Here is a 24,921-nt window from a genome sequence, read left to right on the forward strand (position 1 = left end):
GTCATAGCGGGCACTTACACAACCTAGATGGTATACCTACTACACACCTAGGCTGTACGGTATGCCACCCTCATAAAGGTAGTCTGTCATTGACCAAAATGTTGCTAGGTGGCATATAACTATATGATATACTAGAAGCCCAATGTGCGAAATCGCGTGGCCCCGCCTATCCCGCGCAGCCTGGCTGTGCTCAGAGCCCCGCCCGCCCACACAGGTCTTTGGTCATTATGGCGTGAGGGCCACTGGGTTTTTATAATATAGATTACATCTCTGAGTAATATTGAACAGATGAGGAGAAAACAGAAGAGAACAGAAATGTTAATGGGAATTTGAGAGAAAGACCTGTCCCCTGGTCAAAGAAGAAGGAAGAAACCATGACATCTGTGGTGTTGGCAGCACACAGGGGATGTAGTTAGATGGTGCCTATTTCCTACAATTCTGGCAACTCTTTGAGTAAATCTTTAGGTGATGTGGGTAATTCAGTTAAGGGTCTGGGTGAGTGCTTGAGAAATGTCTTTATGAAAGCTTTGATAGTACAATTGTGAGAATTACAGAAGGAAACATAGTTATTTTTATTTTTTGGTGAATCCTCACCTGAGGATATTTTTCTATTGATTTTTCGAGAGTGGAAGGGAGGGAGAGAGACACACACAGAGAGAAATTTCAATGTGAGAGAGACACAGGGATCATCTGCCTCCTGCACCAGCCCCAGCCAGGGATCCAGCCTCATCCAAGGTACATATTTTTGAATGGGAATCGAACCAGTGACCCTTCAGTCCGCAGGCCAATGCTCTATCCACAACTGCTAGGACATATTTTATTTTGTTATATTTTTAATCCCCAGCTGAGGATATGCTTTTATTCATTTTAGAGAGAGAGGAAGGGAGGGAGGGGAGAGAGAGGGAGAGGAAGAGGGAAAGAGAGAATGAGAGAGAGAGAGAGAGAGAGAGAGAGAGAGAGAGAGAGAGAGAGAGAGAGAGAGAGAGACATCGATGCGAGAGAGAAACACTGCTGTCCGATTGGCTCCTATATGGGACAATGCTCCAATCAATTGAGTCACTTGGCCAGGGCCGGAATGCATCTTAAGGGTATATGATATAGTAAGCTTGTAATTAATGTAAATATTCAGATAAAACAAATTATTGCTGTTAGAACAAAATGGTGAATTAGCACAGATCACCAGTTTTCTCTCGATGATTCCTGAGAATATAATGACAAAGTTAAAATAAGAGCTATGCTAAGTCCTTGAGGAGGGAGAAGGCAGTGATGACCCCGTAGAGGAAGAAGATGGCCTCTGGGCAGAGGGTGCCATGGTTAGGGGATGACTTGGGAGAGACCTTCTGAGAGTTTCTCTTCCTGTTGCAAGCTGGGAAAATTACTGTGAACAAATAATTACCATCACTATTGCTAGTCAAGGAAACTTGTGCATGCACCCAAAATTGCAGAGTGGAAGGGGGCAGTAGTGGGGTATTGGTGGAGCTTGTTTGAGTTGAGAGATAGACAAAATCAGGTACAGGGGAACTATTTTAAAATCTAGATTCTTTAAATTTTGGTAAGGGTTCTGGGTAAAAATTTAAAAGTTTTCATATTTTCTTTCTTGGAAAACATTTTAAAGTATACTTAAAAGTAAAATAAAATTTAGTTTCTAAAATTTTAGGTCATTGTTATATTAAAGTTAATTTAACTCTATTTTGGTTACTCAGGCTTTTTTCATTTAGTTATGGATTTATTTAGCCAGAGTTGTTAGAACTCTAGTTCTCTAGCAGTAAATATTTAAAAAGTAGACATACAGTCCAAACCGGTTTGGCTCAGGGGATAAAGCGACGGCCTGCGGACTCAACGGTCCCAGGTTCAATTCCGGTCAAGGGCATGTACCTTGGTTGCAGGCACATCCCCAGTAAGGAGTGTGCAGGATGCAGCTGATCGATGTTTCTCTCTCATTGATGTTTCTAACTCTCTATCCTTCTCCCTTCCTCTCTGTAAAAAATCAATAAAATATATTTTTTTAAAAAAGTAAAAATAAAAAGTAGACATACAACAAAATTTTATGTGTGACCATTATAATTAATGATACACAATGCTTTTGATTAGTATAGATTTACAACCCTTCCACATCCAAGGTATTATTATTTAAACGTGATCACCAATCAAGCTAAAACTTTCTTGTGAGAAGATATAAATTCCCTTCATGAAAAGTGGGGCTTCTAATAGGACAAGCAGGTTTATTATAACAAATTCTTTTCACATAGAATGAAGAACCCACTATTTCAGAAAAAGAACTATTTACTTATAACATATAAACATGTAATAAGAAAGTGTAAAAATTAATTTAAAAATTTAGGATTTAGAAACTTCTTTTTCCACTTACGTATTTGTCAACTTTCCCTACAACTTCGTGGTATTCTACCTATAGAAATGTTAGTAATCATTATGTCAATTGCTCACTGGAACTTGCCTGTAGTGGACTATATCACAAAACTATATTTGGAAATATGACATTAATTTGTAAAGTTAGTCTGGTAACTAGCGGTCGTTTAGTGTTTTTGGTGGCTTCCTTTCTATAAAAGTGTATTTATGTAACTACTAGATTCTTAGCCTTTGAGAAATCACTAACTCATGTCAATCACTGGCATCCAACCAGGGTGGGCCTTGGAAATATTATTAAGAAAGCAAGACTTATCTTGAGATCCTGTCAAACTACCCCTTTGTCATTTCTCTCTTCCAACTTCGTAGTCCACTGACCAGACTTTCCCAGAGGGCCCAGTGCTCTTAAGCTCCTCTCTCTCATACTCCCGCGGCTCGTCTCTCGCCTAATCCCACAAATGTAATTTGTAGGTTCGATTCTTCATTCTCCTTTGCTATCACACATCACCAGCTGTGCATTTTCATTCCAATGTAGTATGTGCATGGCATCTTGAAAAACAATCCTTTAATAATGGGTCACTAGGTCAATGTATACCAGTTTCTGGAAATACCTGTGCTTTATCCTCTCCCTATAACTTTTATTTATTTCAGCTCTTTGTAACTACAAAAAGGCATGGGTTCTAAAGTCCAAGGTACATAAAAGCAAATCTAAAACTTAAAAGTTAAAATATGATTTAAACAACATATTTCTAAGGCATGTTCCAACCCATATATTACGTTTGACTATTTTTCTTACTACGCATTTATTTTCTAAAAGTACCACATGCTTTCTACACATTTCCGCAACCTCATTAATTAGATTTATGGACATTTTCTCCAGTTTCATGTAGTTTTTAGCATGTAGGACAATTTTACTTCCGTGTTCTGATGCTACCTGAAATGCTACATATTAACAATATAATTTAACATCTCCTTTGTGTTCCAATGTCTCATGATTGTAAATGACAAACTTTCTCTCAGAATATTCAAAGTTCATAAGCTTGAACACTGGCTGTATCCTTTCCTTGGTTCTTCCCATTTATTTCATTTAAAAATGTTTCTAATAACTTCTCCACAACTACTTCCAGATGTTTCTTCTTTTCTAGTTTATTACTTAGACTATCATCCTACCTTCCTTCTACCCCAAACCAGGTTTACCTTATATGAAAAAACTTCAATAGTAAGTGATTTAACTCTGCAGCCCCCAGAACAGAAGTTGAATTCAGTCAATGAAAGGCATACATTGGAAAACGAGCAATACATTGAACATTTAATGATTTATTTAGCATACATTTAAGCGGCACTTACTATATGTAAGGCACTATTATAATTGTTTTAGAGGTATTACCTCATTTTATCCTCATACTAATTCTATGAAGCAGGTATTATGATCCCATTTTACAGATTAAGAAATGGGGCATGCAGAGGGTAAAAAAGACCCAGGCTCTCCTACAGGTGATAAGTGAAGAGTCCAGGATTTTAACACAGGCTATCATTTCCTAGACTATACCATGTGGCCATAGGGCAAGTTTACAATACAGTGGGGCCTTGACTTACGCGTGTCCCGACTAATGAGTTTTTCGAGATACGAGCCGTCTCTCAGACGATTTTTTACTTTGAGTTGCGAGCTAAAATTCGGGTTACGAGCCAGCTTCAGATACCCCACTGCTAGTTGGCGCAGCGAACTTCACAGTGAACGCCACAACATCAGCCCAGCATCATGTGTCTCATTCGTTCACTTTTTGATTTGCCATACGAGTAATTTGAGTTACGAGCTCTGTCACGGAATGAATTAAACTCTTAAGTCAAGGCCCCGCTGTATGTAATTCTGTGCTGGCTGCTAGTGATTCAATATACCATTAACTTTAGCAAATTACATGAATCTTTAAAGTATTATTTCACAAATAACTTAGACTTACAAGGAATTTCCCTGTATCCAATCTCCAAAGCATGAAAGTAATTCATAAATTCCCTAACTGGAATTTTGAAAGCTTCAAAGAGGCCCATGTCTTCAAAAAGTCTGTATGATACCTGTAAGACAGAAAGCAAAGCCTTAAAGCACATTCCTGAGTGTGTATTCGACATAAAAAGAAAAAAATATTATTTATGTCCAATAGAAACAATTATTGGGAACAAGATATCAAATTGATTTTGAAGGCCTCTATGTGCTTAGCCCTTGAAATACCTGAGCAAAAGGAGGACATATTTTTAAAGATAGAGACATTCACCCAAAAAACAACCAACTCAGAATGCAGTATAAACTATAGAAACATATCAAGAAATTAAATTGCATGTAATATCATTAATTGGAGAATAATATTTACTACATTTCTAATTATATAGTACATACTATAAATGTAATAAAAGAATGAGACAGCTTAAATTTACCCAAATTCTCTCTCTCTCTCTCTCTCTCTCTCTCTCTCTATATATATATATATATACATATATATATATATATAGTATATGTATATATATATACACACATGTATATATCTATATCTATATCTATTTATCTTACTATCTATCTATCTATCTATCTATCATCTATCTATCATCTATCTATCTATATAAAAGTTTTCCAGAGGATAAAGAATTCAGAGTTGTGTATTAGTGAAGGATAAGGAAAAAAATTATGAGAGCGAAAAGGGTTGCCTTGAGTAAAATGTATAGAGAAAAAAGATTTATTCTATTCAAAATAACAATGTCTAAACTATTTTTTCTAGTTTGCCCTCTTTCTCGTCTGAATAGCTATTCTCCATCCAATTCCTTTCACAGCTCTAGTGACTAAAATTAAGTAAATGCCTTTGGATATTGTCGGGAGCCGATCCATCCTTGCTGTTTCAAGGGACCTGGCATATATGGCATACTGTTCTTGATATGTTTGCTCACCTTGGCACTATGTGTTTTAACCAAGGTCTCCTCTCTGAGAAAGGTTGTTTCCCCAGGTAGGGATTTTCCCCTGAAGTTAGGGAGGGAATAAAACCCCTCAACTAAGTGCCAGGCGGGTAATTAATCACTTTAACTATGAACAATCATGCTTAAGCTACATAATCTTTACTCCCTGGAATGGAGATAAGAGACGCCCTAGCCTTTGTAATAGAGGTTGATAGGATTGAATCAACTGGTATAAATACAGATGTACCAAGACAGCAAGACACAGAACTTAGAAGGCAGAACTTAGAAGACAGAACCTACACAGAACCAAGAGACACAGAACCAAGAGACACAGAACCAAGAGACACAGAACCTACACAGAACCTAGAGACAGAAGAACTTCGCTGGAGAGAACATGGCAAAAGATCCTGGACAGAACCCGGCTACAGAACCTGGCGACTGAACCTGGCTGGAGAACCTAGCGAGGGAACATGGCTACAGAACCTGGCTGGAGAACCTGGAGAACCTAGCAAGAGAACATGGACACAGAACCTGGCTGGAGATCCTAAGCAGAACCTCTCTGGAGATCCAGACCAGAACTTGGCTGGAGATCCTGGCTGGAGATCCTGGCTAGGCTGCTGATCAACTGAACACTGTCTCCGTGTCCTTCCTTCTTCGCCGACTCGGACTACACCTTTGGGAACCCCTGGACCTGCTGGGGTTGGACCCCAGCAGGATATAACTGGCATTTTTGACATGCAAATGAAGAAAAAAGAATAAAGGGGCAGAAGAAAGTATTGGAGAGAGAAGTGGTTATTCTAGTGGTAAAGTGGAATACAACAGCATTTAGAGCAACCTTACTTCATGTCACAAAGGCACAGTATTGTGTATAATTCAGGAGATTTTCTTCATAAAATTATCTTGGACTGCTTCCTCTAAAACTTTAATATATGCCTACATAGCTAAATCTTCATCTTTTGTTATTGACTTTAAATCTATTAAAATTCAGTAACAGTTTAAAATTATATATTCAATGTTTGTCACTATGTAAGATTTTATATATATATATATATATATATATATATATATATATATATATATGTGTGTGTGTGTGTGTGTATATATATATATGATTCATTCATTCAGCATATATCTATTGAGTGCCTACTATTTTCTAGGCAGTTTGTTATATACGTGGTGTGTGTGTGTGTGTGTGTGTATTCCTTCATGGATCTGGTTGGGCAAGGTAGTAGACATAATAAGAAAGGTATATACTTTGACAGAAAGTCAGAAGTCATATACAAAAAGAAAAAGGGGATCAGGGACATTTGAGCAAAGAGTTAAAGGAAGTGTAAAGGGAGGTACGTGGATATCTAAGGAAAGAGTTGCTCACGTAGAGTAAAAGCCAATGCAAAGGCCCCGAGGTACACAAGAAACAGCAAGAAAGCCAGCATGGATAAAGCAAGAAGGCCAGAATGGAATGAAGGCAGGAGTAGACTTTAAACTGGGATTGGTGCAATCTTGGTGTTTGACAGTCATATTGACCATTATAAGGATTTCACTCTGCATGAGGTAGGGAGCCATTGAAGACAATGAAGCTGGAAAGTAACTTTATTTGACATATGTTTTAAAAGGAGCACTGTAGTTGCTGGTTGGGAACAGAATATAATGTATATCAATTCTATGTGGGTTTTTTTTCACTTTGAACAGCAAGCATATTTAATTTTTAGCCTTTTTCTGTGTAATATAACATCCCACTTCTTCTCTTTAAAAAATGCAATAGATCCCTCAAAAAATTAAAAATGGAACTTCCATTTGACCCAGTGATCCCACTTCTAGGAATATATCCCAAGAAAACAGAAACACCAATTAGAAAGGATATATGCACCCCTATGTTCACAGCAGCATAATTTACAATAGCTAAGATTTGGAAACAACCTAAGTGCCCATCAGCACACGAGTAGATTAGAAAACTGTGGTGCATCTACACAATGGAATTCTACACTGCTGTAAAAAAGAAGGAATTCTTACCATTTCCAACAGCATCGATGGAACTAGAGAGCATTATGCTAAGCAAAATAAGCCAGTCAGAGAAAGATAAATATCACATGATCACTCATTTGTGGAATATAATAAACAACATAAACTGATGAACAAAAATAGAACCAGAGACATAGAAGCATCGAACCGACGGTACAACCTAGAGGGAAGGCGGGGTGGGAGGGGGTCAGAGATTAACCAAAGGATTTGTATGCATGCATATGAGCAAAACCAATGGACACAGACAGTAGGGGGGTGAGGGCTTGTGCTTGGGGGTGGGGGTGACAGGGGAGAGGTCAATGGGGGAAAAAAGGAGACTCATGTAAATACTTTAAATAATAAAGAATTTAAAAATGCAATAGAAAGTGAAGTTTATGGTTTCTTTAATATTTCAAGCCAATTCTTTTAGTTATTTCCCCTTTACTAATGCTTCATATAATATTTGAGTTCTTATTTATAAATACCTAATGGATTTATTTCTGCATATTAATTCAATAATAACGCCAATAACAGCTTCTATGTGTATATATACATATATATATATATATATATATATACATATATATATATATATATATATATATATATATATACTTATATATTTGGCATTTAATAAGTGAGAAGCCTACATTAAATAGTTTACATATATTAATTATTTACATGTAATTAATCCTCACACCTTCTGAGATAGATACGATTAATTATTAATATTTGAAAACAGGAGAAACTGAGGCACAGAGAGGTGCGTGACTTGTTTAAGATCACACAGCTGGCACATTATCAGAACTAGAATACAAGCCAAGTAGTTTGGCTTCAGATTTTGTACTTTTAACAGCTTCAAATCCTACCACCAATATTTGAAATGCAATGATTTTTAAATTAAATTTTCCCATTATTCTTTTTTTAACATTTGTAAGATGAATTAAAAAATTAAGACAACAGGATATTTTACAGTGTGATTTTAAAACAGGAGAATTTTCACCAAGAAGCTGCTAAAAATCAACCATCAATAATCCAAACTCATAAATAAACAGCACCATTAACCAGATAGATATTGGTGACTGAAATAAGTGAGCACCATTCCAAAATCTGAATAATGTCCTTTCAACTTTATTAAAATAAACATGATAATCATAAAAAAGACAGGCAGGCAGTATATTGAGACTGAGAAGTCATTTCCACTACACATATGTCTCTTTTAAAGTCTTTTGAAGTGAGACATTTTCTGTGAAGTTTCAGCCAAAAGGTGATTTCTTGGAATGTTCAAGTTAATTCATTTCAGCTGTCCTAAATTCTTACTAAGGTGAAAAAAAAAAAATGCCTTTCACACAGTGAAAATTTCATGATGTTTGTCCTTATAAACTCAAATCAAAGGGCAAAAAACTCCCATAAAGTTCTATTTAGCCTTGCAAATGAAGCGGCAATTCCAAAAAGTTTACCGTTTTGTAAGTTGAAAAAAATAAAGTGACATCACAAGGATCATGCAGTTACATATTATTTTATTTTTGAAAGAAGAGTGGAAAATAACATTAATGAATCTTGTCAAAATTGAATTGTTAATCATGTCTAATCTTTCTGGTGGCTACTCATATCCAAGACTCTTAGAAAACATTTGGTGGGAAAGCTGGTCAAGATCCACCCTCCCACCCTCCAACTCACAGAACTTTGAGGGAAGATGGGATGCTACAATGATGCCTGGTACACTGTCACTGCTGCTGTCAAACTGGCTGCTATCATAACCACTTTTCTATTGTTCAGACTCTCCATTCGAAGAGTTAGAGATATAATAAGTGAGTGTGTCTTATAGGAGGCTAAACAGCAGTTGAAATAATGGTAAAAAGCCTGGACTTCTAATACGATATGTCTGCATTCAAATCATGGATCCAATATGCCCTATATGACCGCAGATGAATAGTATTTCCTCTTTGAAGTCTCAATTTCCTCTTCTGTAAAATAGAGATTGAAAAAAAAAATTCCTGCATCAAAGTTACTGAGAAAAGTAAACTAGAGTTTCGGGGAGTCTGTGATGTACGCATCACATACAAAACAATGGGAGATTTTTCTCTCCACACCAGGGAACACTGTCCAGTAAAAGAGAAAAGAGCTCCTGGCCCAGGGCCACGTTTTTCCGGTGGCACCATGACAGGCATATTTGCAGGAAAAATCACTCCCTCAGAGTCACAGTCTGCCACGGGTTTCAGAAAGTGGAATGCAAAACCTCCCAGGGGAGCCCTGATGCATGAGGCTAGGGTGGAGTGAAGAAAAACGGCTGCCCTGAGTACTATTCAGCCATAAGAAAAGATGAAATACCGCCATTTGTGATAACAGGAATGGACCATGAGAGTATCATGTTAAGGGAAACAAGTCTATTGGAAAAAGAACCATATAATTTCATTCGTATGTGGGTTGTAAAACTGAAACTCATAGACACAGACAATAGTATGGTGATTACCAGAAGACAGAAGGGTGGGGGTCAGTGAAGGGTAAAGGGGACAAAATAAATGGGGAGGGAAGATGATTTGACTTTGGGCAGTGGACACACAATGCAATATATAGATCAGGTAACATAGAAATATACACTTGAAACCTATATAATCTTATTAACCAATGTCACCCCCAATAAATTTAATTTTAATCATAATTTTTTAATTAAAAAAAGAAAAAAATCTACCCTAAAGCCTGTCCTTAAGATCAGCTAGCATAAAAAATGTTGCCTAGCATGAGAAAGGGAGAGAAGAACGGGACTAATAACTCCTAAGAAAAGAATAAGGCCATTTTAGTCCTCAATATGTGCATGGCCGTGATGAAGTATAGCAGCGGCAATAATTGCATATTACATAGACTTTGTAATTATTCTGAGTTTCATATTTTATCAATCATTTTTAGGATACTTCTCTTGTCTGTAGCATGAATTGTCATTTAATTTTGACAGACATCTCATTTTCCTGATAGAACAGGAGTTCCTTTAAGTCTACCAGACCGCTGTACCGATTTTTCAGTAATTTCCACACAAAGGTGGAATATTGGCGCTAAATGAAAGGTAGACCTATTTTCTACAATGTCTCCACATTCCATCTTATTCTAACCACTTGTTTGCATGTAACTAACATTTTTCTATATCATGTTGGTTTTTTCTCTTTAATGCTCAGGAGCCCAGGTATAGGGGACAGTTAGGTTCGGGGCCTCAGGTCTGGTAGGGTTTTAAGGCAGAAACACATTTTCCTTCTTGAGGACCAGATTAGTACTTGTTTGTGGAACTGAACAATGGAGGAAAAGGCCCCTCTATCTTATTCCTTCAAACCTTCATGGATCAGGAATCTTCATCCTGAAGTTCCACACTCAGATATTGGCTGAGAGGTCCAAGCAAAGCCTGTCTCCAATGTGTGAAGTAGAAATCAGTATATAAACTGATTTGTCTTCTGGTGTTTTCCAGGGAATGTTAGTGCAACAATAAATCAGGGTCCTGAATTCTCATCTAAACCTTATATTAAGGAGTTGGTAGTCTTTCATATCTCTGCTGTGATATTTATTTAATCTATAAGAATTCACCTAAGACATTTTAAAATAAGGTAATAAGTGTTATTGCATCATCCCATTTAAGAGTATATATTTTGATATGTGCTCATTAATTGAGTGAATCCATTGTTTTGTTTTTTTGATTATTGAGAAAATTTTCATTCTTAATTTCTATATTTTTTTTCTCCCTCATAGAAACAAATATTTATTTGGGAAAATTTGAAAATAGTCTAGCTTGTGATGCATAAAGGTTGTTTCCATACTAAAATACAGAGAACTCTCTTTGAATGTGTTTCTCATAGCACTGGAGGGGAAGATATTTATGCATAATATCTTAGTTTTTATAAGGTCTAAACACTGTAAAATTAAAAAGTTTAGAAAATAGTCAATGGAAATAATTACAATTAGTGTTTATAAATAGGCGGCTTTCTTTTTTTGAGGGCCTGTGTCAGTTTTTCTTCTGCTGAGTTCTATGAATTTTAGATAATTTCTCCATCTTGCTTGTATATCCCACCCCAAAATACATATTTTAATTGCAGAATATGGTATTTTACTTATTTGAAGTTCCAGTTACTTTTGTTAACCCATGACCACCAAATCTATAGAATGTTGGGTACTAAAATTTCCTTTCTGTACTCACTACCCACCACTGGTATCAAGTGTGTACAGAGCTTTAACCAACCAAGGAATTTTTTTTTCTATATTTAAAGTCATAGGTATGAATTCATTTCTTACTTGACTAAGAATACGGCCACATTTTCTTCCTATTTTTTCCACCAAATCAAAAATTGGAAAATTCCAAGTATTTAGCTGCTCCATAATTGAGTCCAAGTTATCCATGACAAGAGGTTCAGGAGCAAGAATTGGTTTGTCCTGAAATAAAGATGAAAATATTTTAACAATATACAGTTTTTCTATAAAGCAATTCATGCTTTAGTAAGTTCAATGCAACAACTGAGTTTATTTGAGGTAAATGACTTTATACTTCAGGGTGAATGGGTGATCTTTAAAAAAACATCAAGATGAACAAGACATTGGCCCCTAAGTAAGGAGAAATGGTCCTTATGCTGTTTCAGACCATGTTTTGCATTATTAGGTGCCTGCTTGTGCTGGTTCATACATGCTACAGGAAAAAGGAAATAAAAGAAAAGAAGAGAAAAGAAAAGAAAAGAAAAGAGAGAAGGGAAGAGAAGAGAAGAGAAGAGAAGAGAAGAGAAGAGAAGAGAAGAGAAGAGAAGAGAAGAGAAGAGAAGAGAAGAGAAGAGAAAAGAAAAAAGAAAGATGCTTCTTCCATAAGTTTACATAACTACTGTAGGGTTCTTAAGGAAAAGTTCAAGGGCTTCAGAACACTTGGAAATTGCATTAAATTTATCTCTTTATATGTTTATGTAAATTTTTTTGAGATGAACATTCCTAGCTCATATTGGACTCTCAAAAGAAACTCATGAGTGGGGCGAGGCGTTAATGATCCCTGCTAAAATTGGTCAAATTTGTATTACTGCTTCAAAATTAGGGTTAATCCCGTGGAATGACAACAGCCACATTTATTTCAGGATTTTAATTTAATTCATGTGATGTACAGTTTCCAAAGAAACATGTACCTTATACATGTATAGACATTTTATAATTGATCCCTAGTGAGGACATTATTAAGAATACATCTATAAAAAAGAAAAGAAAGATAATGCGGATAAAAAATGTAAATTATTTTGTTTGAAAATCTCTTTGATTTAAAAGTATTAAATGATAAATCAGGTTAAAGAAGAATGATAATAGGAGTAATTGATAATCACATGACAGTCCACTATTTTCTACCATTTGCTGCCTCCCCAAAATTAACCTGACTCAACTATGCTTTAATCTTTTTTAAACAGATCACTTTAAACACACAAAATAAGTCATTATTAAAGGATATTTTAATGGATAGCAAATGTCTATGTAAACCTGATTTAATACAAAAAAGAAAACAAATATTGACTCAGTTTCTAAATTAAGAAGGTGCTAGAAACACACACGCACAAAACAACAAGCAGATGCCCTAGGACAACTAACACATTTCACTTTATTGAATGATTGATATTCATAAAATGCTAGAGGCCCGGTGCACTAATTCATGCACCAGTGGGGTCCCTCGGCCTGGCCTGTGGGATCGGGCTGAAACCAGCTCTCTGACATCCCCTGAGGGGTCCCAGATTGCAAGAGGGTGTAGGCCAGGCCGAGGGACCCCACTGGTGCATGATCGGGGCTGGGGAGGATTGTGGGAGGGCTCCAGGGCTTGTCCTGCCTGTCTTGCTCAGTCCCGATCAGCTGGATCCCAGCAGCAAGCTAACCTACCAGTCAGAGTGTCTGCCACCTTGTGGTCAGTGCACATCATAGCAACTGGTCGACTGTATGCCCCCTGGTGGTCAGTGCACATTATAGCGAGTGATTGAGTGGCTTTAGCACTTTATGCTTTGATTGGTTGAATGGACGACCGGACACTTAGCATATTAGGCTTTTATTATACAGGATTATTTTACTGAATGAAATAATTCATTTTTCTTATGCATATTTACACTTTTAGATTGGGTTAAGAAATAGCTATAATCATTTGTGGAGATGAATACTTATATTTTTATTCACTAAGAAAATAAATTATTAAGAGATAAGACTTAAATAGGGAAAATTATACTCATATATATGGGGAGAGCTATAGTACATCTAAAATCCAAATGAGATATTTCTGTAAACCTAATGATTCTGGGATCTATATCTAAGCCAATCCCTATAATAGAGTCCAATTTCTCAGGTCAACAAATGAGATAAGTGATATGGGGCTACCAGGAACATCATGGTCTCAGGCGCATAGGTGCTACAGGCTGAAGCTTTCCTCAGTGGCTCTGCTGGGCACTCGGTTTCATCTTCATTCTGTACAATATCACTGCTATCACTGTTGTTATTAGTTTCATAATCAGAGGTAACTTGAGCAGTGTCATCTGGAATTGAAAGAAATCAGCCTGTTATGAAACTTGTAACAAGAATGGGGTCCCATTTAAGTGAATATTCCTAAAATGCATGTGGTTAATACAGTTTTGAGAGAACTATTGCCTTCATGAGCCTTTACACACCAAGAATATAGGATCATATGTATATGTTGGATGTAGATACATAGAAACATTTTGGACAGCTTTGCACCAAGATTTTACCCATGATTAACTCTAGGCCAGTTTTAAACAGATCACTGTTTAAAACCCCCTTTGGAGGTTGAATGACCCTTTCATAGGGATCGCCTAAGACCATCGGAAAACACATATATAGTTACACTAGAGGCCTGGTGCACAAAAATTTGTGCACTCGGGGAGGGGACCCTCAACCTGGCCTACACCCTCTTGCTGTCTGGGACCCCTCGGAGGATGTCCACCTGCTGGCTTAGGCCCGCTTGCTGGGGGATCAGGCCCAAGCTGGCAGTCAGACATCCCTCAGGCAGCCCGGCAGCTCTTGGGGGATGTCCACTTGCCAGCGGGGAGCAGGCCTAAACTGCAGTCAGACATCCTTAGCACTGCTGAGGAGGTGGGAGAGGCTCCCGCCACCACCGCTGTACTGGCAGCCATCAGCCTGGCTTGTGGCTGACCAGAGCTCCCCCTGTGGGAGCGCACTGACCACCAGAAGGCAGCTCCTGCATTAAGCATCTGCTTCCTGGTGGTCAGTGTGTGTCACAGTGACCAGTCATTCCCAGTCTTTCTGCTGTTAGGGTCAGTTTGCATATTACCCTTTTATTATATAGGATGGAGGCCTGGTGCATAGGTGGGGGCCAGCTGGTTTACCCTGAAGGGTGTCTCAGATTAGGGTGGGGGTCCTGCTGGGGTGCCTGGCCAGCCTGGGTGAGGGGCTGATGGCTATGTGCAGCTGGTCACACCCCCTTCAGGTCGGGGTCCCCATTGGGGTACCTGGCCAGCCTGGGTGAGGGGCTGATGGCTGTTTTCAGGCTGGTCAAGCCCCCCCCCCAGTGGGGACCCTCACCCCATAGAGGTTTGGCTAGCCTGGGTGAAGGGCTAATGGCTGTTTTCAGCCTGGCCACACCCCCTTTAGGGTGAGGGGGGTCCCCACTGGTGTGCCTGGCCAGTCTGGGTGAGGGGCTGAGGGCCATTTTCAGGTGGGCCAAGCCCCCTGGCAATGGAAGCTCCCAGCCTCTCCTTTTTTTATTTTTTATTTTTATTTTGGGACTTATTTAAACTTGATTTATTTAATTGAAACTTTGTAGTCTTGAGAGGAGCTCAGAGGATGGGCGGGAGGGAAGCCTCCTGCTCGCTCCAGCTCTGTGGCCACGGCCAGCTGAAAGCAGGTATCTGGGGTTTATTTACCTTCTATAATTGAAACTTTATTGCTTTGAGTGGAGCTCAGAGCCCTCAGCGGCAAGTGGGAAGCTTGGCTTCCTCCATCAGTGGGGCAACCAAGCCTCCTGCTTGCTCCAGCTCTGTGGCTGCCGGCCACCATCTTGGTTGGGTTAATTTGCATATAGTTGCTCTGATTGGTTGGTGGGCATGGCTTCAGGAGTAATGAAGGTATGGTCAATTTGCATGTTTGTCTTTTATTAGTGTAGATATTGTTTTTGTGATTAATCACTATGCTTTAATTATGTTCAATTTGTAACAATGAAATTGGGGGTCACCACAACTTGAGGAACTATATTAAAGGGTTGCGGCATTAGGAAGGTTGAGAACCACTGCTCTAGGCAGTCAAATTATGGATGATTTGATTTCTTTCATTGTCTTTTAAAATTTCTCATCTAAATATCATTTGTGATCAGAAGAAAGTAAAGCAATTTCCTTTTTGAGGAAGAGAATGCAAATAAAGAATTACCTGTTCTGCTTGGTGCCCGAATGGCTGTGCCACTGCTCTCCAGGGGCCCGTCAGCAGGATTGCCTTGGGAATATGGCCTGCCACAGCTGAAAAATATTGGAACAGCTGTAAGTATATCCTCTTTTCAGAAAAATCACAGGCATACACCATCTATCTACATTGATAGATAGCAATAATCAAATATTTCTACCTTCTACTTGTTTAAGGGGGAAAGTCATTTGGTTTTATACATGGATGCTGATATGCAATATATTTTCTTTCTTGTGAGAACATGATCAATACAAAGGATCAGAAGCTTCATTTGACTCTCATCCTTTTCCAAAGTCTAGATCAGACGTGGGCAAACTATGGCCCGTGGGCCAGATCCGGTCCGTTCGGCTGTTCTATCCTGCCCGCGGAGCCGAAAGAGCGGAGGGTTCTCTTGCTCTCCCCTCCGCTCCTTCACCAGCAGCAGTGTTAACATGGCAACGTCGGGAAACATGGCCGCAGCTCCTTCTTCTGAGTCCAGTTTAAGAACCCATTGTGGCCCTCGAGTCAAAAAGTTTGCCCACCCCTGGTCTAGACCATATTGGAAGTGAAACTACCAGCAAAATTTTGTTATATAATTCAGAGAATCCTGGCATAGTCTGCTATCTCCTTATAGTAATGGTTTTGGAGATGTCAATGTGTATTTGGTCAAAAATATCTCCCCCAATAGAATCCCTCTGGGCCTATGTAAAAACCTCACTATTGGATTTATTTTTATGGCTGAAGACATTTTATGTCCAAAGAGCCCTTTAAGAAAAGATTGTATGTGTGGAAATAAAATAATATATGAATTTCTTTTTTTTTTTGCAGTTGGATCAATGACCTGTTAAGGCCCTTAGGAAATGATGAAGGTTGAATGTAAAATAACAGCATAGGATTCAAGTTGAGAAAAACAAACCAAGGAAGTACATTGTGGGTAACTGAGAAAAAGAAGATATCTGAGAGGTGGTACCTTAAACTGTGGAGGTTGGAGGATATAGGATACTTTTGCTTTCTCAACCATTTTGACTGTATTATAAATTAAAAAATAACCTCACAAATGTCCTGGCAAATTTCCCCTTTCACTCATCTTGTTTAGAGACTTCAGGGTTAGGTTTTAATTCTGTATTTTGCTTCTGAGTTCCTTCCTTTTGCCTAATATTACAAAGGGTCTCAGAGGGCTTCTATTTGTTATTTAACCACAGATTCACTCTAAAAATAAAAGAAGTGAGTGATAGTTTATAATTTAATATAATTAATATCTCATCCCCCCCCCCATTGTTCTTATATGCGTGGTACAGATAAACACTTTCTAGTTAGATAGTCTTTTCATCCTAACTTAATTTACTTTTTGAGCCTTGAAGGTAAGTGGAAAAACATCGCACTCAAAATATTTCTAATTATGAAATCCCATTAGGGAATCAAAAGAAAATGACAGGGCCAAAGGAAAAAGAAAGTAGATGCCAATGATGTGCTTACATTGTCCAATGAAACTTAGTAGAAGCAGCGTTTATTAGTTTTAAATTTTTCATTGCAAGATAATACTTAAAAGGAACATTTAAATTAGTAGTTCAAACATACTACCTTTTATGCCAAAAAAACAGCTTGTTGCATAGACATTACAGCAGCCAAGAGACTGGGAAGCAACGCCAAACCCTTCGAGTTCAGCAGGGGAAACCACAATAATTAGTCGTGTGTTTCTGGAGCTCTCTGGGCCTACATGGGTGGCTGCCTTGAAGGCAATAATAAAACATGGTTTGAATTATAGATTTATAAAGCCCAAACAAATAAAACACAGACTACTGGATTTATAAACATTACTGAACAAGTAGGCAGTGAAATTGCCTTGTTTTTCTCCAAAAGCTTTTTTTATAAAAATCCCATTACATTCTTCCTGCTAGGAATACAATAAATAGACTGGGATGAGAGAAGCTATGTGAGCGGTAGATCTTTCCCGGCCATCTCTCTCTCTCCCTTCTTTAGGCGACTTATACCTCACGAATCTGGAGGCCACAGCAGATGTCCTTGATGCTGATATTCCACTGGGCTTCTTCTTGGCTTAGGATGAATACCCCCAAAATGTTTCTGAAGGGTGCTCCCCCAAACACTAGCTCCGTGGGCAATTATTGGGTGTTAACCTAATGAAATTGGTTCTGTGGTTAAATAAACAGACAATTCTAGATGAAACAAAAATCAGGAGGTTTTCCTTTTGCAGGATGTCTCAGAGCTTTTGATAAAGTCATGAATGTTGTGAATCACTAAAAGGGGAATATGTATGTTTTACCACAGATCATGCCTTTTTTTCTTTTTTTTTTTTTGGTAGGGGGAAAAGATGGGATTAGTATCCTACAGAAATTATTTTATTTAAAAAGCTGTCATAGCCCTAACCGGTTTGGCTCAGTGGATAGAGCGCCAGCCTAGGAACTAAAGGGTCCCAGGTTCGATTCCAGTCAAGAGCATGTACCTTGGTTGCGGGCATATCCCCATTCGGGGGTGTGCAGGAGGCAGCTGATCGATGTTTCTCTCTCATCGATGTTTCTAACTCTTTATCCCTTTCCCTCTCTCCCTTCCTCTCTGTAAAAAATCAATAAAATATATTTAAAAAAATAAATAAAAAGCTGTCATAGAGAAGGCGGCTGAATAACTTTTGGTCAGTAGAACCACTTTTTATTCTGGCCGTGGCCAAACAAACAAACAAAAAATGTTTTTTCCCTATAAAAATATTTATAAAGAGAAAGAAAATAAAAATAAAGGTTATAAAAAACATTCATTTAATATAGAGTTTATAAACAACGGATATGAATATGAAATTTGTGAAGCTCAAAACTGAAAATATTGATCAAATCTGGGTCTGTGAAACATGTGATATTAGAAGACCAACATGTAACTAATTTATTCGAACGGTTATACTCATGAACCTTAGAAAAGTAGCATGTTATTCAAGACACTCCTGTGATTATACTTAGTTTAAAAACATTCAACTCTTTTTGACTGAAAGAAATATTGTAAAGCTTTAAGCTCAATGGTTCAAGATGAAGCTATTTCTGAAGAACAACACCATGTTAATCCGTAAGAAGCAGTATTTCTGTCTTAGGGACAATGTTGGCAAAATAATTACTCTTGCCATGCTAGGCCCTTATTTTCTAACCCTCTAGGAAAAGACAACACTTTGCAAGTCTATTTCAACATGGTAGATCAGCACAAGCAATTGCTTTGCATTCTAAGAGCCCTGTGTTATTTGCACATTTTTAAAGTGTTAAAATAGGAATTGCAAACTTAACATAAAATGCCTTTAAAAATCAGTATAAAACCCTCCCTGAAGAAGTAAAAAAAAAAAAATTCCAACATAATATCAAACTATATTAAATTACCTGACATGGTTTTTAAAAACATATGCTTTATGTATGTTCTATCAGTAAGCAGACAAAATATACAACTAATTATTGCATCTCTCGAGATAAGCTGTACGGCCCATATGGACTCTAAACTTTCTACTAGTAGAAAACCACTGAAAAATTAAGTTTCTATTATACCTTATTCAACACAGATCACATTATCCTATACTTCCTTATCAACTACTCTGGCAAACATACACATAGCTATGTGGACTGCCAGTGAGTGTTCCTAAGAGGAGAAGTAGTACTGGTTTCCTTATTAAACTCCAGCTAACAACGTACAATTCTTACCCGCTACATATGACAGGTGGCGTCAGTATCTGAGGAGACAGGTCAGGGGCACTCTGAGTGTAAGTTAAGGCCCTGTGCGAACCTAGGCCCGGTTTGGCAGTTGTGTCAGCAGATTCTAGAAACTGAACTGTAGGAATTTTGCTGACAGGACTGCTGGCTGGAGTCCCTTGGAGAGGTGAGGAACAGGGCGATGAAAGAGGTGAAATTTTAGCGAGGGCACCTGAGAAGAAAAGAAATCATTAAGTCACAAGAAGAAAAGAAATCATTAAGTCACAAGACATGTCTTTGGAATTCAAACCCTCTACTCTTAAACTTCACCTTGGACTCCTTTGAACGCACTAAAGGCCCCAGGAGTACTTGGGCCCGGGCAGGCCTCCCCTGCATGCCACCAGCTGGAGATGGGGTGGACAGGGTGTATGGACAGCGGGGGTATCTTCACAGCATGAGATGAAAGGAATGAATCATTGTGAAGACAATTGGTGGCAATGTTGGCAAATCCAGTGAAAGCCTTGGTGGCCTGGAGTAACTTCAGGACAGAAGAATATTATTTTTGTTTCTTCTTGTCATTCTAACATGATGTTAATGGTTAACATTTTCTCATATGTTTGCCTTCTCTTCTGCTGTGAAGTTTTTAGCAGCAAGAAGATCAGGAATTATTTTAAATATTAACATGTCTGGAGCAGGGTTTGGCAGGCATACAATGCTTAAAATATGTAAATAAAGAAGATACATTCATCAGAGGCATTTAACTTTATTACCCATGGGTGTTTTCAGCAAAATGACTAGTTTGGGTGTGAAATTACTTTGATCAGAGTAATTTCTGAAGAAGACATTTAAAAATGGAATATGCCCCCTTTCCGATCACACAATAGGCCTGAAGTTTAAACTTTAAGTGTGGGTGTTTGTGGCAAACTGTTTACTCCCGGTTGTGAGGATTTTACAGAACACTGAGTTAGATTTCCAATGTTCGAGTACAGGGGCGATGCCTTTTGAATTTCCTCTCTCATGTAGGGAAAGCAGCCCATGTTAAAACTGAAGAAAAGAGAGAAATAGCTTCTGAACAACCACCTGTTTACTGATGCTGAACAATCTACTGTACAGCAAGTGAAATGAAATCATGAAAAGTTGTTTCCGATTTCTCACCACTCCAGGGAAATGTACAGCCAGCAGCTCTCACATCATAATATGTGTGGTGAACTGTCAGTTGGCTTTGTCGGCTTCCCATGTTTAGTTCTCCCAAATGTTTTGTTTGTCACACCCACGGTTTTCTTGGCCCACAGGAAGGAATATGAAGCTTGCTGAAGGGCTTTGGTAATTAAGTTTCTTTGTTTTGTTATTTCTTTTGTTTTACTATCATACTCTTCCTTTGATTCAGTGTGGAGGCCTGCAACGCCTCCTAGTCCTTTTCTCAATATTTCTATTGTTGATTCCTGATCAAGAGAACCCTGGCCTTTATGCCTAACTGAAACCTCATAGGCCCAGAGAGGTAACATAACTTTCCCAGGGTCACAGTGCTAGTCAACAGGAGAATATGGAGCGGGGACAGTTATTCTTGTAAAAGGTGGCTTATTAGCCACTTCTGTCAGAGGTTGCCCCTGGGAGAATGCATTACCTACTAGGCAGCATTTGTATTGCTCTGTACAATGACAAGCTTTATGGTTTTAATTTTGATTTCTACTTTCAGTGAAAAGGCTTAGCTATTTTAGCAGATATTGACAACCCTCATATCACATCATCTCTTAAGCCATAAGAAAATGAAGTTCACTACATATTAATCTCAGTTTCTCAACCAACCTATCATTGGGTACAGCAAGTGTGTTACAGATACCTGTGAAGTATTAATGGCTGTAAATTTTTTTAAAAAAGACTTTATTTGGAGGCCCCAGAAGAAATTTAGTTTTTAATATTATCTCTAATATTAGATTTATATTGTAAATTATATTAAAATCTAATGTAATTAGATTTTATTATAATTTTAGAAAATGCAGGAAATAAAATGTTCAACAAGCTCTAAATCCCTTCTCACTTTTCCCCTGCTATATAACATCGTATTCACATTATTACACATACGTATATGCGTGCTCTGTTTTTTTTAAAAAAGGCTGAAAAGGACTAGTTTAATTTGGACTATTTGTTAGATTACAGCTGACTGAGTCACCAGATATATTAGAAAAAAGCAGTATAAGCATTAAGGAGCTGGATGGGGGTGTGACATATTATAAAGGTTACAAATTAGCTCAATGATTTGTCGCAGTGGTTCTCAACTTTCCTAATGCCGCGACCCTTTAATACAGTTCCTCACGTTGTGGTGACCCCCAATTTCATTGTTACAAATTGAACATAATTAAAGCATAGTGATTAATCACAAAAACAATATGTGATTATATATGTGCTTTCCGATGGCCTTAGGAGACCCCTGTGAAAGGGTCGTTCGACCCCCAAAGGGGTCGCGACCCACAGGTTGAGAACCGCTGATAAGGAATGACTGTGTGCCCTGTTCCAGGGGCTAAGGAGGCAGTAGTGAACACAAAATGCTCTATTCTTATGGAGCGTCCACTCTGTTGTGGGGAAACAAAAATTAAAAAAGAATTAGAAGAAGAAAAGGACTTAGAAGAAGAGGAGGAGGGAGAAAAGGGGAAGGAAGGAAAAAGAAGGTTGAGAAAAAAAAAGGAAGAGGTATAGGAGGAAAAGGAAGAAAAGAAAGTCAGGCAGTTTTAAGTAATAGAAAGAAAAATAATGCGGGGGTAGAGGACAGAAATGCTCTCAGTGTAAAATTTCAACAGAGATCTAAATGTCTATTTAGACAAGCACCTGGGGAAGCATGTTCTAGAAAGAGGGACCTGCCAGAGGATCAGTGTGGCTTCAGCTTAGCAAGGAGGAAGAAGAGGGGCAGGGAATGTGACCAGAGAGGTTGCTGGGTAAGGCGGTACAGAGCTGTGGGCCAAGGCAAGGGCTTAATTGTGGTCTTAAAAAAAAAGAGACTCCTGATAGGCATTGCCTGAGACATTTCCTTCATTATTTTGCTAGGTAGTTGTGAGTTTTTTGACAAGTTTCTGCCACTTTTTTACAAAGCCTGTGGAAACATTGCACATTTCTGTTTTGACACCGCGTACTCTCTGAAGGTCATTTACGAGAAGACTGATTTTTTTTTTATTGCTAATTTTTAGTAGATGCCAGCTGATGTTCTCAGAGAAATGATATTCTCTCTTAAAAATCCACTCAACGATTAGAGTTCTTAGAACTCATGGATTAACTAAACTTAAAAAAAAAAAATAAGCAGACCTTAAGACTCCACATTTACTGCCTGGGAAGAAATTTAAAATAAACCTTGAAACAGAGGAGAAGGACTTCGCTTCTGCAGAGCTGAGAGTCTATGTATTTTGAATACAGCTAACAAGCAAGAGTCTTGGCAACAGCCCTGAAAAGCAGGGATATTTTTATTCTGTAGGTGAGAAGATAAGGTATAAACATATAAATTCCTTTGTTCCCCAAACCGAACTACTATTTCTCACAGTGTGCATTATCTTAGTTTACTTAAAGTTTTAAAAACAGAAAGAGAATGCTATAGGAAATGGGCCCATGTTTACATATTAGTTTTCAAGTAGATAGAAAGATATAAGTGCAGATAAAAACCAAATAACCTTTTTAAAAAGGAAAGACTACAAATGAAATTATATCAGACACAGAAACTGGATACTCCAAGGAAATGGGAGAAAGACCCTTTTTTTTTAAGTTTTCAAGAACAGATTGTTTTTTAAGGTAGTTTATGTGTAATCGGGTGTAACGTTAGTGAACTTTGTAACATTTGAAATCTCATCCACCTTTATGTTGTACACTCACACATTTATACACACAACCTAGTGAAGGGATTCAGATAAATATGTATTCATTCAAATATGCTTATCTTCATTTATATTTCAGTAATTTTAAGAGACTCCAGAAAAGAGACGTATTAGCTCATGAACTACAAATCCTTGAGTAACTGAAGCTGGTCTAATGTGAAATACTTAAAACATTAAAAAAAAAACAAAAAAACTTAAGATACAACTTTAAAAAATTCTAAAATGCCAGGTCCTTTGAGTAATTCAGTCTGTAATTTCTTGCTCCCAAGAGCATGAAAAAATGTGTGTCAAGACACAAGGAACTTTGGGCAATCAAAGGGAGATGATAAACAATACTGGAAGGAAATCTTTTAAGTGAATCCATCTGTTTTGTGCTGTAAAACTCTCTCAGCTTAATTTTAATTGAACAAGAAAGGAACCAGCATGTCTGATAAATACACGCCTCTTTTCCCTGCCCACAGGCAAATGGACACTCCTAATAGTTTTCCAAAACAGAACATGTATCTAAACTATAGAGAATGCAAAAATAAAATCACAAAGTCATAATTTAAGTTATCTCTCATTTCATATTTTCTATAGGGAAAACTCAGTCTAGCTTACTTTAATGATTACAGAAAGATCTTATAAAATCTAATCTTTATAAGATCTAATTCTTATAAAATTCTTATAAAATAAGATTATAAAAATTTTATAAGAATTATAAGAATCTGGGAAGGGACTGCTACAAGCTCACTAAGTATGAAATCAGAGGAATTCTAAAGGCTCATTACTGGCATAATGGCAGCTCTACATTGTCAGTGACTCATAAATAGAAAAGCAAGATTGAAAATGCAAGTCATATTTCAATCTCCTATTTTATGCTTTCATCAAGACTCATGTGATTTCACCCATTTACTTTATAATAGTAACTGTAAATAACTGGTTGTGTTTCAACTATTTAAATCAATGCTGACTGATCAAGCTAGAGGACACACTGTTGAAATGATTTGTGCAAAGCACAGATTTCATTAGTCCCCTCACTTATTTTTCAGTGGTTCTATTTTCTACTTTTTGCTTGCATCCTCCAACCTCTTTTGCCTATTAGTTGGTATTTTTCTCCTTAGACTCTATTCACATTTTGATTCTATATATTTCCTTACATTCTTTGCCACATAAAGGGACTTTACCAGGTCCCTTTCCACATAGTTTAGTTAAAAGCAGCCGGCGTCACAGTCAGTCATATCAAACAGAACACACCTAGTTAGCCCAATCAACCCAATACCATCATTAAAAGCAAACAAGGGTTTCAAAGCAGAAGGACCTATCTGATCAGGGAGAACTGTAACTGGATTTCAGGTCTCTGATTCTTGATGGATTTTTTTTCCCCTTTTGGCAGACTCACAGGAATTTTAGTTGAATCAAGCATGCTTAATATATAGGCTATTTTATAATCATTTGGCTCTGCTGTGATAGCAGTCTAGAGATGCCACAATGCAAAGTCCTCTCCAAAGTAATCAGGATAGAGATACCTTATGCACTTACATTTTCCAGTTTCTCATTTATGTTGCAGTCTGGGTAATTTCTTCACATTTTCTGACTCCCCGTTTATTAATTTTCCCTTGAATACTATATTACGTCACTTAACATATCGTATTACCTTGCTTATATTTTTAAAAGTTATGTTTAGATGACCTTCAATGATATCTTATCCCATTGCTGTTATTTTTATAACC

General features: G+C 37.7%; 1 protein-coding gene across 1 annotated transcript in view; it reads right to left on the reverse strand.

The window, feature by feature from the left end:
• PDE3A (phosphodiesterase 3A) overlaps window positions 1-24,921 on the reverse strand; it is a 249,572-nt gene that overhangs the window by 15,989 nt on the left and 208,662 nt on the right. Inside the window, exons 6-10 of the mRNA XM_036298088.1 lie at window positions 19,368-19,587; window positions 15,676-15,761; window positions 13,657-13,811; window positions 11,572-11,709; window positions 4,323-4,434 (exon numbers count right to left, since the gene is read on the reverse strand). Coding sequence (XP_036153981.1) covers window positions 4,323-4,434; window positions 11,572-11,709; window positions 13,657-13,811; window positions 15,676-15,761; window positions 19,368-19,587 — 711 coding nt within the window. The remainder of the gene's footprint in view (window positions 1-4,322; window positions 4,435-11,571; window positions 11,710-13,656; window positions 13,812-15,675; window positions 15,762-19,367; window positions 19,588-24,921) is intronic.

This window comes from Myotis myotis, unplaced genomic scaffold (genome assembly GCF_014108235.1).
Source record: "Myotis myotis isolate mMyoMyo1 unplaced genomic scaffold, mMyoMyo1.p scaffold_m19_p_3, whole genome shotgun sequence".
In the NCBI taxonomy this organism is placed as follows: domain Eukaryota; kingdom Metazoa; phylum Chordata; class Mammalia; order Chiroptera; family Vespertilionidae; genus Myotis; species Myotis myotis.